Here is a 16,995-nt window from a genome sequence, read left to right as displayed (position 1 = left end):
TGGAGAGCTTGCACTTAAGGCTGGAAAACTGAGAAACGGAGATAACCTGCAATGGACAGACCCCCTCATCCCTGTGGCTGTTTGGGTCCTTATTTGTAGCGTTTGTTCCTTACCCCTCAGACGTACATTGGCACTCTCCTGGTGTCTGTGAATCCCTACAAAGAGCTGGGCATCTACACGGTGAAGCAGATGGAGCAATACAAAGGGGTGAACTTCTTTGAGCTGCCACCACACATGTAAGCACGTTGCCAACTTTCTTAGGTGTCTGCTTGCGCAAGTCTCCTCCCACCCAGATTTTAAAGAACCAAATTAGATTTTAAATGGCAAAATCCTTATATTGCTATGTTTCTGAGTTACTGCTTGTAGTTGAGTAGATGTGGAGCCTGTTGCACCTTCCAAAAAGTTTACGCTAATTTGTGGACAGTGTAACAAAAGACTCGTTTTTAAATACCTGGCATAAAAAAAATGCTACCACTGTAAGGGAGTAACTAGCATCACACAGGGTTGACTCCAGAAACATAGTTAATAGAGCTGTATAACAATGCAGAATATTTGGGGGGGGGGGAGGAAAGGAAATTGTTGTGTAAAACGTGGCTGGAGGAGAATTTTACTTTATCCACATTTATAAGTAGCAGCACCAAATTTGCAGCTCCCTGACTAATATGTGAAATGGAATGTTATTGTCAGGGCTTTCACCCAGCCTTCGTTCCATAGAATCATAGAATCATAGAATCATAGAATCATAGAGTTGGAAGAGACCACAAGGGCCATCGAGTCCAACCCCCTGCCAAGCAGGAAACACCATCAGAGCACTCCTGACATATGGTTGTCAAGCCTCTGCTTAAAGACCTCCAAAGTAGGAGACTCCACCACACTCCTTGGCAGCAAATTCCACAGCTCTTACTGTCAGGAAGTTCTTCCTAATGTTTAGGTGGAATCTTCTTTCTTGTAGTTTGGATCCATTGCTCCGTGTCCGCTTCTCTGGAGCAGCAGCTATTTTCCCTAGAAAAATAGCACTGGTAATTAACCTTCAGATTTCACACTTCTCCAAATCTTGCCATTTAAACTATTGTCTCAAAAATGTACCAAAATGTATAGTTTAAAAAGTGTGCATTTTAGGATTACATTTGAAAGTAAGAGTTTAAGTATGAATCTAAATACAGATTTTTATACATTTTTTAATGTGTCTGTAAAATTAATGAGGAAATTGAACAGAAAGGACTTACTAATACATGTGAAATTGGCTGGTGATAGACTGATTCAGCCAGTATGGTGTTGTGGTTAGAGCACTGAACTCTGACCTGGGAGACCAGGGTTCAAATCCCAGTTCAGCCATGATGCTCCCTGGGTGTTCTTGGACCAGTCACTGGCATCTCTCAGCCTAACCCGCCTCACAGGGTTGTTGTGATGATCAAATGAAAAGGAGAACTGTGTATGCCACCTTGAGATCCTTGGAGGAAAGCTGGAATATAAATGTAATTTTAAAAATAAAGATAGAATCCACCTGCCTAAGTGATGAAGGATGCTTTGAAACCTCCTAGCTTCTGAAGGTGCCTGGCATTGTTTTACTTAACTCTGAGAAGGCTGTCACTGTGACCAGTGGGTGTGTTTGGCCCTTTTCCAGTTATGCCATAGCCGACAATGCCTACCGGGTCATGTGTACAGAGTACAACAATCACTTCATCCTGATTTCGGGGGAGAGCGGTGCTGGGAAAACAGAAGCTTCCAAGAAGATCCTTCAGTATTTTGCCATGACCTGCCCTACCACAGAGCAACTGCAGGTCGTCCGAGACAGGCTCCTGCTCTCCAACCCTGTTCTGGAGGTAAGCAGGAAATGCACATTGCTCCCACATCAGAGGCGAGAGCAGCAAGATTTTGTCTGCCTACCCAGCAGAGTTCTCTAGGAGGTTTACATAAAGAGTAAAATGCATGATACAAATTACATTATTATTATTATCATCATCATCATCATCATCATCCAGGCTTTTCCCTTACACAAATTTTAAAAATACAGCTAAAATATAATAAGTTAAAATCATATAAAAGATAATCATCAAAAAGTAACTGAATTCTTAATAGAATAAATACAATATAAAACAAATCTATTACAAGACAAATAGTAAAAACAGCACAGCACTGTTAAAGCCCTTTCCTTAAAAAAAGCTTGTTGGGATAAAAACAGTCTTCACCTGCTGGCAGAAGGATAACAAAGAGGGAGCCCGTCTAGCGTCTTTAGTTCCAAAGTTGTCTGGGAGCAGCCACCACCTAGAAGGCCCTCTCCCGCGTCCCCACCAAGCGGTGACGGTGGGGGGGGGCCCCGAGAGAAGCCCCCTCCAAGATCTCGGAGGTTAATCTAGGAGAATAGGGTCTTTTATCTGCTGGGCCTAAGCCATAGAAAAAAGCATTAAAACCAAGATGGGCTCCTTGCTGTCAGGATGTATTTATCCTAACTGAAATCTGAGTAAAACACAGCCACTGAAACAGTTGGAGTGGGTTTTTGGCACCTGTGGAAACCTCCCTGGTGTTTAAGGACTGTTGAGGTGTGGTGAGTGCCCTGGTTGCAGTTTATTCATCTTTCTGTCTTTCGTGCGGTTGCTTCATGATGAGGCATTGTATTTTTAATCTGGAACCCTGTCTGAAATTGTTTGCAATGAGGAGTGGGATAGAAAAGCTTTAATAAATAAATGAAATTTTGAAAAAGAGTGGGGAAATGCTGGAATGCAAGGGGGGGGAGAAAAGGGGAAGGGGTGATGTGGGTCGCACTGAATGATCAGCGCAACTAACAAGAACAACTCAAGGACTGAACAAGGCGAGGAGGAAGAGAGGGGAGGGGAACACCAAAAGACCTCCTTTTTTGTTTGTGCTAATCTGTAGGCTTTTGGAAATGCAAAAACTTTACGGAATGATAATTCAAGCAGGTTTGGAAAGTACATGGACATCCAGTTTGACTTTAAGGTAAAGCATCTTTCTTTCTTTCTTTCTTTCACTTGGAATGGGGAGATTTGCAGTGGTCTGCTATAAGAGCCACTTATGCGCCACTCCCCCTGAAGAAACCGAATGTCATTCTCCTCCTCCCACATTTTACCCTCACGCTGACACTGTTGGCTGACAGAGTGACTGACCTAGCATTTCCCAGAGAGCTTCATGGCTCAGCAGGGATTTGACCTTGGATCTCCCCCTGCCAAGCCAGACACTCCTCCACACTGGCTCACATCAGGGTTGACTGTTTGCTCAAGTGAAGGTGACTCTCTGCCTTCTTAGTGCCATGAGATGCTTCCATGTGACTTGAGACAATTCAGCCATCCCTTCTTCATTTCTCTGTCCATTTTTGAGGTGCAGTGGAACCAGAATTCTACACAGGGGATAGTCATCGTCTAGGTTTTACTCAGTAGACCCTCTGAAATTTATGCTCAGACACAGAGCTTTTAAGTGTGCGCCTGTGCCTGGAAAGAGCCAGGCAAAAGGTACGTGTGGAGAAGCTCTTTCTATGCTCTGCCTCCACTTTAGGTTGCCCACTTGTGAGAACAGGATGCTGGCCCAGATGGGCTCCATTGGCTCTTCATTTGTTATCACATGCTCTCTCTTTCCTTTTGTTTTTTTGTTCTTTTCTTCCCAGGGAGCTCCTGTTGGTGGGCATATCCTCAGCTACCTGATAGAGAAGTCCCGTGTTGTCTACCAAAATCCTGGGGAACGGAACTTCCACATCTTCTACCAGTTGCTGGAAGGCGGGGAAGAGGATTTGCTCCATGACCTCGGCCTGGAACGCAACCCTCAGAAGTACATGTACCTAATTCAGGTTGTGGGGGGCTCTCTGTGTGCCCCCTTCTTAACAGCTCTGTTCTCTATGCCCAGCTTTCTCCAGTAACTACTGAAACATGCAGTTTCAACCCAATAACAGAGGCACACCTTACTCTTTAGAACCCCAAAAGGCTTGGATTCCCAGCCATCAGAGGAGCAGACCCAACCCGTGGTGGGTTCTGCAAGAGTTGCTGATCTGAGCAGGCTTCCTGATTTGGGAGGGACCAAACCCAGAACAGTGTCTTTGGTAGACAGAGTGAAAACAGGCCCACAGTCCCTACTGTGGATGGGTAAATCTTTTTGCACTCTGCAAAGGAAATAATCCAGTGTCTCAGTCACACTCACACCAGATGATGCAGGAAGGTGTCAGGCACCCAGCAGGAGAGAGGATGGGACTGCAGTTTATTGTTTTGGTCCTTGCTTCTCCCAGAAGCACGCCAGAAATCCTCCTTTGGTTAGGTGCTTTGAGCTCATGGCAGCCACTCATCTATTTCTCAGGGTGCAATAAGAGTTATTCCATGCCCCGCTGTTTAGCAAGTGCTTGCAGTAGGTCAGGCTGCGTGTTCCACTCAGCACAAACTCAGCATCTGCTTCAGGAAAGAGGACCCCAAGGACCTCAAGCAGTAGGCCTTGATTTAGAAAAGGGAGAAAGGAATATTCCCATTCTGTTTTATTTGTAAACTGTTATTCTGCTGCTTCAAAGGAATGCTCAATTTTAAAAATATTGTATGTGTAGTGTATATGATCCCGAGCAGACCAAGAACAAAAATACAAGTGAGCATCAACACAGACAGAATTAAGGGTGGATGAGTCTATCAGCTTTGGTTTCTCCATTTTTCCATTCTTAAATTCAGTTTATCAAAACTTCTGTCTCAATGTTAAAAAAAAACACGTTAATTTTTTTGTCAGAATTTTAGTGTGAATCTCCTTATTACCCATTTTTGCAAGCAATTTCCTGGAGTAAAATTATTTGTTCTACATTGCTATCACTAAAATATGTATCCTTATGCTCACATAGCCCTAATATGCTCATTATTCTCTGCACCACAAAATTTAGAAAAGCGTGGTTTTCCAAAGATATTTGTATTTTGGTCTGCATCTTGTTTGAGGATGTGCGAAATAAGTGGGCACTCCTTAAAATGTGCACCACCTGCGTTTTGTTCTCATAGCTGCATTAGTGTGGGCTGCATTGCTCTCGTGTTTTGCCTCTGGGCACCCACTGTGTGAAAGAGGAGCCGGGACTCAGCTGGCCTCCTGCCCAGTCCAGCAGCCGGGCTCTTCCTATGCTCTGGCCGGACTGTATCTCCAAGCTGCCAAATGGAAGGCAACCAAATGTACTGTATGCATGTGTGGTCTTTGTATCTAGCCTTTCCTCCAAGGAGCTCAGGAAGGCACTTGGAAGGCGCTCCCCACCCTCATTTTATCCTCACCCTGTAAGCTTTTGGCTTTTCTACACTTGCCTTTCTTCCACGCTTTCCAGGTGCTTGAAAGCTCAGTATTCGAGCGCTCCCCCCCCTTTTTTCCCTCCAGAGCTTTCCCTGTGAAAACCTGCCCTTTAATGCTGAATTGGAGCAAATGGCTTTCCCTGGAAAACCCAAATTGCCGTTTGTTGTGCTCCAGTTTTAAAGAATGGATTTTCATGGAGAAAGTTTAAGGGTGAAATAAAGAGCACTTGGACACTGAGCTTTTAAGCGCAGACCTGTGCCTTGAAAGAGCTGGGCAAAAGGTTAGGGTGGCTCAGCCCTTTGTGTCTGTGTGTGGGTTAAACCTCCAGCCTCACCCACTTCAATCCCAGACCCCGCCATGCGCTTTGCCTGTGCAGAAGTTTCTCATACCACCCCCCTCTCCCCACAACAGGGGCACTGTGCCAAAGTGTCTTCCATCAACGACAGGAGCGACTGGAGGACGGTGCACAAAGCTTTCACTGTCATTGACTTCAAAGCGAGAGACCTTGAGGTACAGACAAAGGGGGGGCAGGTGAAGGGGGCGTTGCTTGGAAGTGGGCCCCTGCTTAGTGATGGAAGGAAACTGGAATCCCTGTAGAAGCCAGCAAGCTTTTTTTTTGGTCAAGAGCTGAGTGGAGCATAGGAAGCTGCCTTGCAGGGCAACAGACCACTGGCCAGCTGAGCTCACTAGTGCCTGCAAACTGGCAGCTGCTCTTCAGGGTTTTGGGCAGGGTCTCTCCCTGGAGATGCTGAGCACTAAGCCAGGGACTTTCTACCGGAGCCAGGAAGCCATGCTACTTCCCCTGCATGTAAAATGAGATTCCGCTCCTCACACTTCTAAGTTGGATATGGCTTGCTCATGAGCAAGATGGCTGCGTAGCCCTGAGGTCTTTGTCCCTGAAAAACTAAGTAACTAATGAAACAATAACATTTATGGGCATTAAAGTACCAGTTAACCTGGAACAAACGGGGAATGAAGCAGGAGGCTGAAACATGCCTGGCGGGCCACCCAATGGTTCTGAACACTTTAGCAAAGAAGAAACGGGCAGGGAGTACGGTGGGGCTCACAGCAACGAGGTCATGAAGTTCAAAAGTTATCTGTCCCGGGAGGGAGCCTGAGCAACAGTTCAGTCTCTTGTAAAAAGCATTAGCAGATGGCAGACGACCCTTTGAGTCCCTTCCAACTCTTCCATTCTAGGATTCTGTCCCCAAATAAACAGAACTCTAAATGAAGTTCATGCACAAATCAAAGAGCAAGTGAGAAAGGAAGAATCAAACTGTGGTTGGAAGGTTGGAAGTGGTGACTAAGGAATATGTAAAGATTTCATATATGTATTGTAACATTAATAATAAATAAATTAAGTGCAATTTTTTAAAAAGGCTACCTACCAGAGACTACTAGCTATGCATTATATACATATATATATACATTATATACATGCTTTATATACTACCATACATTCCCTCCACAGTGGGAGGCAAAGATGCCTTATGAGGAACGGCTAAGGGAGCTGGGCATGTTTAGCCTGGAGAAGAGGAGGTTAAGGGGTGATATGATAGCCATGTTCAAATATATCAAAGGATGTCACATAGAGGAGGGAGAAAGGTTGTTTTCTGCTGCTCCAGAGAAGCGGACACGGAGCAATGGATCCAAACTACAAGAAAGAAGATTCCACCTAAACATTAGGAAGAACTTCCTGACAGTAAGAGCTGTTCGACAGTGGAATTTGCTGCCAAGGAGTGTGGTGGAGTCTCCTACTTTGGAGGTCTTTAAGCAGAGGCTTGACAACCATATGTCAGGAGTGCTCTGATGGTGTTTCCTGCTTGGCAGGGGGTTGGACTCGATGGCCCTTGTGGTCTCTTCCAACTCTAGGATTCTATGATTCTATGAACTCTGTGTAAAGAGGAAGGAGCAGCTGAGCAAGGGCAGTGGGCCAACATTTGGGTGAGGGGACCTCTGAATTAGAAGAAGGGACTAAGAAGTCCAGATGGAGGGTGCTTAAGGGAACTTGCTCTCTAGTTTTAAAAATGCACCGTTGAAGAAACCATATACCTGGTGTTGAGAAACCTATAGGAGCCGATCCAAATTCCCCTATCAAACCTATCACAGACACACTAGGAAAAGTGGGCGTGCACCCACATCACTGTAAGAAACAAAGTAAGAAGGCAGGCCGAAAGAGAGCGGACATGGATCAACAGCAATGCAACCAAGTAGGAGCAAGAGCTCGTTGCTCTGAGAGAGCGGGGGGCTGGGCTGGACAGGGCATTGGCCTGATCCAGGGGGGCTCTTCTGTTTTGCTGCTGTGACGGTGGTGTTCTGCAGCCTGGCAGGTGCAGAGCATAAATTGGAAGTGAAATGCCGTTTCTGAGGTTATCTGGTCTGTGCAGACTGGAGTAATGCCCACTTCAGCCTCTGAAGAGGCACTTGGTCCGAAAGGGCTCTGCCAGCCATGCAGAGTTTGTTCTTCTGCTGGTCACCCTTCCTTGCGCTCACCTGACTCTTTGTGTCCGCAGAACCTCTTTGGAGTAATTGCCAGTGTCCTGCATCTGGGAAACATCCAGTTTGAGGAGGATAGCAATGGCCATGCCATCATCACTACTGGGTCCCAGATCAAGTGGATCTCAAAGGTACCGGCATGGTGGGGGTGGCAGGTGGGAGCAGCCGCTTCCAGTGGAGTCCCTCCTAGGTTCTGGCTATTCATTTGCATCCACATGATGCTAAATCATCAAAATGCCATTCTGTATTCCTCCCCCATTTAATCCAGCTTTAATCCACTTCAGATGGTGAAGGAACCCACAGGGAGATCTCTGGTAGGCTCACCTGCATTGAACCTCCTTTTCTGCCAGCTGCCTGGTAATTTAGGAAGCAGCAAAAACATACTACCAGAAGAATATGTTTTTCTGCCACTTCAACATGGCATTTGCATTTCAGGAGTTGCGTCCCCTCCAACCGCTAGGTGGTACTTGCCATTTGGCTTCAGTTGATTGCCCTTACCATGTAAAAAGGTAAAGGTAAAGGGGACCCCTGACCATTAGGTCCAGTTGTGACCGACTCTGGGGTTGCAGCGCTCATCTCACTTTACTGGCCGAGGGAGCCGGCGTGCAGCTTCCAGGTCATGTGGCCAGCATGACTAAACAGCTTCTGGTAAACCAGAGCAGCACACAGAAACGCTGTTTACCTTCCTGCCGGAGCAGTACCTATTTATCTACTTGCACTTCATGCTTTCAAACTGCTAGGTTGGCAGGAGCAGGGACCGAGCAACGGGAGCTCACCCCGTCGCAGGGATTCGAACCGCCGACCTTCTGATCAGCAAGCCCTAGGCTCTGTGGTTTAACCCACAGTGCCACCCACGTCCCCTTACCATGTAGACCACCATAATTAAATCTCTGGCTTCACTTATGTAAGGAAAACATCAGAGTCTGTATTTGTGTTCTCTGCTTAACTGTGTTTCACTTGAGGCATCAAGACAGATTTGGGTAACACAACCAGATTTTGTGTTTTCAAAAATGGAGCAGCCATTGTTGCTTCATCCCAGAATCCTACCTAGGTATAGCCTGATACAGTCTGCATTCTCCATCTTCAGATGATACTGAGCAGAATTGGCCCAGGACATTTTGCTGCTTGAGGCAGAATTCCCAGCTGCCCCCCTGCCTCCTCCTCCTCCGCCCCCACCACCTGGGGAAAAGAAAAGAGAAATGGAGGCTGGAGAGAAGCAGTGGCCTCAGGTGGCAGACCCAGGTCCAAGGAGCACTTCCTGTCTCACCTGAAAAGAATTGTGGAGAACGCTAAAGCTTGTGCAAAATCTTGGTTGCTCCTAATGAAAGGCACTGCTAGACTTTGAAATTTAAGGTCCATTTCCCCCCTCTCTTTCTTTCTAGCTTTTGGGGGTCCACTTATCAATTCTGCAAGAGGCCCTAACTCACAGAAAAATTGAAGCCCGGTTTGAAGAGGTATGCTAACAAGCTTTTCCTGATTTGCTTGCAAAGAACTGAAGTAGCCAATTCACTAGGTGACCCCACCATTGTGCTCTTCCTCCCCAAAGGTTTTAAGTCCACTGGATGTTGACCTGGCCTTTTACGCTCGAGATGCAGTGGCAAAGGCCATTTATGGGCGGACATTTACTTGGCTGGTCAACAAAATCAACAGCTCTTTAGCAAACAAGGTGAGTCTCTTGTTGTAGCTAATACAACGTGACCCTTTGAAACATTTTTTTAAAACCATGTTTGCAGTTGGCAATCCGGCAGTCGTTCCAAGATAACTGTTCCTCCTTGGAGCCAGTCTGTGAGAGACGGGCCACATCCCCCTCTCTGGGTCCCGTGCTGACTGGGGAAGGGAGGCCTGGCCAGAACAGAGTGTATTCTTCTGCATAGCCCACCTTTCCCCCTTAAACAATGGATAAAGGGGCAGCCAGATAGGAAAAGTCCTTTTATTTACTTATTTATCCATCTATAGGCCACTTAGTAAAGGTAAAGGTACCCCTGCCCGTAGGGTCCAGTCTTGACAGACTCTAGGGTTGTGCGCTCATCTCACTCTAGAGGCTGGGAGCCAGCGCTGTCTGCAGACACTTCTGGGTCACGTGGCCAGCGTGACAAGCTGCATCTGGCGAGCCAGCGTAGCACACGGAACACCGTTTACCTTCCCGCTGGTAAGCGGTCCCTATTTATCTACTTGCACCCGGAGGTGCTTTCAAACTGCTAGGTTGGCAGGCGCTGGGACCGTTCGACGGGAGCGCACCCCGCCGCGGGGATTCGAACCGCCAACCTTTCGATCAGCAAGTCCTAGGTGCTGAGGCTTTTACCCACAGCGCCACCCGCGTCCCATATATATATATATATATATATATATATATATATATATATATATGCAGGTTTTGGTGTCTTCGGGTGTCTTCCCGTGTAAGAGTCGGGGTGTCTGTGCGACGTTTCGACGAGGTCTCACTCGTCATCTTCAGGCTGGTGCTTTCGGCTTCTTGTTACTGCTTTCGGCTTCTTGTTACTGAAAGCTCTGTTCCAGTAACAAGAAGCCGAAAGCACCAGCCTGAAGATGACGAGTGAGACCTCGTCGAAACGTCGCACAGACACCCCGACTCTTACACGGGAAGACACCCGAAGACACCAAAACCTGCATTCCTGTACCCGTGAAAATCTACGAAAGCATATATATATATATATATATATATATGATATTTATTGCAATTTTTAAACAACAAACAAACCACCAAACATATAAAATACCATCACCATAGAACAAACAGAAAAAGTCAAAGCAAAGTTAAGAAATAAACAAGAATAGAAAAAAGGGTAAAAAAGACTACGAATAAAATACAGTTATTCATAAATCATATTTTCATAATCTTTGGACTTCCTCACATCACCCTTTCCTGCATTCTCAGCCATATAGTTATAAGCAGCAAATTATTACCTTATTTCAGTTCTTATTTTATAGTTCTCAGATATTATGTCCCAAATTTTCAATATTTTATCATGTACTGAACTGCTTAACTTAAACATAATATTACTTCAAATTTCATCCTTTTCTTAGTCATCACTTATTCATACATCTTACAACTAAATTACTGATGCCGTGTTGTTTTCTATCATGCATTCTCTTAGCATTCATACAGCTTATAATGTTTTTGTAAATAGTCTTTAAATTTTTTCCAGTCCTCTTCCACCGTCTCTTCTCCCAGGTCTCGAATTCTGCCAGTCATTTCAGCAAGTTCCATGTAGTCTATCAGTTGCGTCTGCCATTCTTCCAGAGTGGGCAAATCTTGTGTCTTCCAGTGCTTTGCGATGAGTATTCTTGCTGCTGTTGTTGCATACATAAAGAAAGTTCTATCCTTCTTTAACACCCCTTGGCCAACAATGCCCAGAAGGAAGGCCTCTGGTTTCTTATAGAATCATAGAATCATAGAGTTGGAATAGACCACAAGGGCCATCGAGTCCAACCCCCTGCCAAGCAGGAAACACCATCAGAGCACTCCTAACATATGGTTGTCAAGCCTCTGCTTAAAGACCTCCAAAGTAGGAGACTCCACCACACTCCTTGGCAGCAAATTCCACTGTCGAACAGCTCTTACTGTCAGGAAGTTCTTCCTAATGTTTAGGTGGAATCTTCTTTCTTGTAGTTTGGATCCATTGCTCCGTGTCCGCTTCTCTGGAGCAGCAGAAAACAACCTTTCTCCCTCCTCTATGTGACATCCTTTTATATACTTGAACATGGCTATCATATCACCCCTTAACCTCCTCTTCTCCAGGCTAAACATGCCCAGCTCCCTTAGCCGTTCCTCATAAGGCATCGTTTCCAGGCCTTTGACCATTTTGGTTGCCCTCCTCTGGACACGTTCCAGTTTGTCAGTACTTAAATACCTTTTTTAACGGTACTTTTTTTTTTTAACGGTACTTAAATACCTTTTGTAACGCATTATAGATCATTTCCCAGAAAGCCTTAACCCTTGGGCATGTCCACCAGAGGTGAAAGAATGTCCCTTCAGTTCCTTTACATTTCCAACATTTATTATCGGGCAAATGATATATTTTTGCCAGCTTGACTGGGGTCATGTACCACCTGTATATCATTTTCATAATGTTTTCTTTCAAGGCATTACATGCCGTGAACCTCACTCCGGTGGTCCATAACTTTTCCCAGTCAGCAAACATAATATTGTGCCCAATGTCCTGTGCCCATTTTATCATAGCTGATTTAACAGTTTCATCCTGCGTATTCCATTTCAACAGCAAGCTATACATTTTTGAAAGTACCTTGGTCTTAGGTTCTAACAGTTCTGTTTCTAATTTCGATTTTTCCACCTGGAAACCTGTTTTTTTATCCAAATTAAAAACCTCCCTGATCTGAGCATAATGTAACCAATCTCGCACTTTGTCCTTTAATTTCTCAAAACTCTGCAATCTCCAAGTATCTCCTTCTTTTTCCAGTATTTCCCAATACTTCGGCCATTTGGCCTCCATATTGAGTCTTTTCTGAGCCTTGGCTTCCATTGGTGACAGCCACCTTGGGGTCTTGTTTTCTAATAAGTCTTTGTATTTTATCCAGACATTAAACACTGCCTTCCTGACAATATGGTTCTTAAAAGCCTTATGAATTTTTACCTTGTCATACCACAAATATGCATGCCATCCAAAAGCATTGTTAAACCCTTCCAGATCTAGGACATCAGTGTTCTCAAGAAGAAACCAATCTTTCACCCAGCAGAAAGCTGCAGATTCATAATACAGCCTCAAATCTGGCAGGGCAAACCCCCTCTCTCCTTAGCATCAGTTAGTATTTTAAATTTTATTCGGGGCTTTTTGCCCTGCCAGACAAATTTAGAGATGTCTCTCTGCCACTTTCTAAAACATTCCACCCTGTCCACAATCTGAAGGGTCTGAAACAGAAACAGCATTTTTGGCAATACATTCATCTTTATCGCAGCAATTCGGCCCAACAAGGAAAGTTTCAGCCTTGACCAACTTTCTAAGTCCTTTTTAATTTCTGTCCAACACTTTTCATAGTTATCCTTGAATAGATTCAGATTCTTAGCAGTCATATTAACCCCTAGGTATTTCACCTTTTTAACCACTTTTAGATCTGTCTCTTTCTGAAACCTTTCTGATTCCTCAGTTGTCAATTTTTTCCCCAAAACCTTAGTCTTTTGCTTGTTTAATTTAAATCCCGCCACCCGACCAAACTCATGAATCAATTCTAGAACCCTTTTCGTACTAGATTCTGGCTCCTGTAATGTCAAAACTAGGTCATCTGCAAAGGCTTTTAGCTTATACTGTTTGGCTCCGACCTGAATCCCTTTAACCAACCGGTCCCCTCTAATCATATTCAAGAGCACCTCCAGGACTGAAATAAACAACAAAGGGGAAATGGGGCAACCTTGTCGTGTTCCTTTCTCTATCTTAAACTCCTCCGTCACCACATTGTTAACTATCAATTTAGCTTTTTGTTCTGAGTAGATTGCCTCTATGCCATTCTCAAACCCCCGTCCTACTCCCATCTCTTCAAGATTTTTCTTCATAAACTTCCATGAAATATTATCAAAGGCCTTCTCCGCATCTATAAAAATCAACACTGCTTTTGTATTGATATTTGTTTGCAAAAGTTCCAAAATGTCAATAATGTTTCTAGTATTATCAAACAGATGTCTTCCAGGGAGAAAACCAGCCTGATCTTTATGAATTACTTCATTTAGCACTTTTTTAAGTCTGCCTGCCAAAATGTCTGCAAAAATTTTATAATCCACATTCAGGAGCAAGATAGGACGGTAGTTCTTAAGTTGTGTCTTTTCAGTTTCTGATTTGGGTATCAATGTGATGAAAGCTTCTTTCCACGATTCCGGTGCCCTCCTCCCCTCCATGATCTCATTGCAAACCTCCAATAGTGGTTGTGTCAAATAGTCTTTCAGTATCTTGTAATACTTGGAGGTAAGCCCATCAGGCCCTGGAGATTTGCCCAGTTGCATATTCTGAATGGCACCTTCAATTTCTTGTTGCGTTATTTTGTAATTCAAAATTGTTCTATTTTCTTGAGACAGTTTTGGTAGTCCATTTCTTCTTAAAAATTGATCCATCTCAGTCTCTTTTTGCAGCCCTTGCGTGTATAATTGTTTGAAGTATCTCTGGAAACATTTTCTAATTTCCTCGGGGTTCTTGATGTTTCTTCCTTCAATCTCTAAATTTGTAACCGTATTCAATTTTTGTCTCTTTTTCAACTGCCAGGCTAGCAGTTTCCCACATTTGTTTGCAGATTCAAAAGTCCTTTGTTTCATCATTTTAATTTTCCATTCAACTTCCTGATTTATCAATTTGGAATATTGTGATTGATAAAGTTTAATTTCTCTCAAAATCTCCTGTGATTTTGGTTTCAATCTTAGCTTTTTCTCTCCTTCCTTTATTTTCTCCAAAATCTTGTCCTTTTTCTCATTCAATGCTCTTTTCTTTATCGTGTTCTGTTGTATTAGAAACCCCCTCATAACAGCTTTGCTTGCGTCCCAGATTACTCTTTTTTCAACTGTAGTGTTCAAATTTATTTCAAAATAATCCTTCAATGTCTTTTGGGCCTTCTGTATAATCTCTTTGTCTCTTAACAAGGAGTCATTCATCTTCCATCTAAAGGAGCCAGTTGGAGTAAGTCTCATATCCATCTTTATGGCGTTATGGTCGGAGCAGGTTTTTGGGCAGATTTCCACCTTTCTAGTCTTGGGAGCCAGGCCTCTAGTTATCCATATTTGGTCGATTCTTGTCCACGTCAGTTGGGCTTCAGAAAAGAATGTTCCTTCTCTTCCTAGGGGGTTCTCTATCCTCCAAATATCAATCAAGTCCATATTGTCAGTTAATTCAAAAAAGGTTTTAGGTAGTCTGCCATCCTTTGTCAAGCTTTGACCGTGTGACTTATCCATATTTGTAGACACCACCCCATTCATATCTCCCATCATAATGATGTTATTATAGTCCAGATAGTCCAGCATTGTCTCATGCAGCCTCTTATAAAATTCTGATTTCGCTTCATTCGGTGCATAGATTCCCAATATCAAAAACTTTTCCCCTTGTGTTTGTATTTCAATTGCCAAGATTCTTCCTTGCTCATCTTTAAAAAGGAATTTTGGTGATAGGCTCTCCTTTGCATAGATCACCACTCCTCTCTTTTTCACTCGGTCTGATGAGATAAATTCTTGACCTAATCTCTTATTAATTAGCACTTTTCTGTGGAGCCTAGTCACATGTGTTTCTTGTAAGCAAATAATGTCCAATTGTTCTTTCTTTAATATATGGAATATCCTTCTCCTTTTATCCGGGGAGTTTCCGCCATTAATGTTCCAGCTAAGAAGTTGCAGAGACATCCTGGGCAAATCTGTTATTCGGTAGGTGGTGGCGTTTCTTTCTTCTGGTCCTCATATCCCAAGGGTGTAGGTGCAGGCGGTGGCGGTGGCCAAGACCCAGGCCCTGTAATCCCTTTCTGAAGGTCTTCTTCGTAGTCGTTCAAAAACTTATTTTTGTCCTCAGGTGTTTTGATTTTCACTTTCTTCCCTCTGAATGTAAAAGATAATCCTTGGGGGAATTCCCACCTGAAAGGAATTGTATTACTTCTCAGCAGTTTTGTTAGTTCTGTGTAGGTGGTTCTAAGATCCAAAAGTTGTTTAGGGATATCTTTGTAAATTTCCGCTCTCCTACCCTGGATTTCAAGTGATTTTTCGTAGTGTAAGCTTAGTATTTTGTCCCTTTCTTCCTTAGATCTCAAAGTAATTAAGCAGTCTCTGGGTCTGTCCTTCCTTACTACTCTTCCAAGTCTGAAGGCACTCACAATTTTGAAGTCCTTATCTTCCTCCAAATTCCAAAACTTAGAAAGTTCTTTTGTCAAATAGCCAGTTAAATTCCCTTGTTCAAGTTCTGAAATTGATCTCAGCCTCAGGTTATTTTCCCTGCTGCGTAATTCAATCATAGACAGGTAGGCCTGGTGTTCACCAATCTGTTTACACAATGGTTTAACCTCTTCCTTCACTGCTTCCACTTTTTGATTAACCTCCTCAGCCAATTTACGATTCTCTGTAGTAGCTTTACGATTCAAAAAGCTTCCCAATTGATTGTGCATGTAAAGTAACTTGTTCAGTTAATTTATTTAGGCTGGCAGTGTTTTGATCAATCTTGGCCGATTGTACATCCACTTTTTTGTCCAATTTTTCCAATTTCTCCAGGATTTTATCTAGTACTGATTCATTTCCTCCAGCTGCCATGCCTTCTGATAAAGTCAACTCAGTTTCTAGTTCTTGTGTTCCCAAAACAGTGGGAACAGATGATCTGCACAACTGAGAAGTTAATGTTGATTGAGTTAATTGTTTAGCTTTAGCTTTGGCCGATCTTGTTTTCCCAGTGCCACTCATTCCACTCCTGTCTACGTACCAAGGTCAAATTATGTATACTCCCATGGGAAGCACAAGCCCAGAGAGTAAACAACAAGTTCAAGGAAGAAAGAGGAAAAAAACGGGTCCCAGACAGTTGTAAATCCAAAGTCCACCAGGGGGAGTTCAAACGAGTCTTGAGGGAAACAAAGGAAATCTTTCCAAAACTTATTCCAAAGTTTAAAAAGTTTAAACAATGTCCAACAATGTCCAACCGCTCATAAATTTCGAAAAGACCTTCAGCTCTTCTTTAAAACCAGCAGAGTAAGTCCTTATTTAAACAATGTTTCAGGAAAGGTGCCAGAAAACAGTGTTTCAAAGTAGCTAGTCCAACAACACTCAAATGTAGCAGTTCACTGTAACAAAGACAAAGTCCGCAAACTGACAGCTCTAGTAGTTTGGCAGTCAAGTACCTGGGTTTCCTTGTAAATTTTTGTAAATCCACAGGGAGAGGAAAAACTAAGTCCAAAACAGAAAAGAATAAGAAGTTTAAATCCCTTAGTTCATACAGCGACAGTTCAGGTCATGCACGAAATTGAGGCTTTTAACTCCTCTTCAAAGGCTTCAGATCAAAGTCGTTGCTTTAAAACTTTTAGCAGAACCGGGAGACGGACTTCCTGGTTGCATCTCCCGCTTTAGCCGAATTTTTGAAATTAATTTAGTCCAGTTATTTTAGTCCCTTTTACTCACGGGTTGCTGTTTCCGAATCCAATAATCCAGGAAAAAAGGTCAGCGCTCACCGACAGCAGCTATGCGGCTTCACTCACACGGAAAGAGTGATCGACTCACAGCACCGCGCCTGCCCTTCCACGTTCCGAGACCCCTTACGGGGTCCCTTCTCCGTTTCGGGG

General features: G+C 43.7%; 1 protein-coding gene across 1 annotated transcript in view; it reads left to right on the top strand.

The window, feature by feature from the left end:
• MYO1H (myosin IH) overlaps window positions 1-16,995 on the top strand; it is a 73,959-nt gene that overhangs the window by 15,623 nt on the left and 41,341 nt on the right. The window contains 8 exon segments of the mRNA XM_082196072.1: window positions 121-236; window positions 1,625-1,823; window positions 2,875-2,955; window positions 3,617-3,796; window positions 5,656-5,754; window positions 7,758-7,871; window positions 9,123-9,194; window positions 9,287-9,406. Coding sequence (XP_082052198.1) covers window positions 121-236; window positions 1,625-1,823; window positions 2,875-2,955; window positions 3,617-3,796; window positions 5,656-5,754; window positions 7,758-7,871; window positions 9,123-9,194; window positions 9,287-9,406 — 981 coding nt within the window.

This window comes from Podarcis vaucheri, assembly GCF_965113315.1.
Source record: "Podarcis vaucheri genome assembly, chromosome: 13".
In the NCBI taxonomy this organism is placed as follows: Eukaryota; Metazoa; Chordata; class Lepidosauria; order Squamata; family Lacertidae; genus Podarcis; species Podarcis vaucheri.
This window is presented reverse-complemented; position numbering and strand designations above follow the sequence as displayed.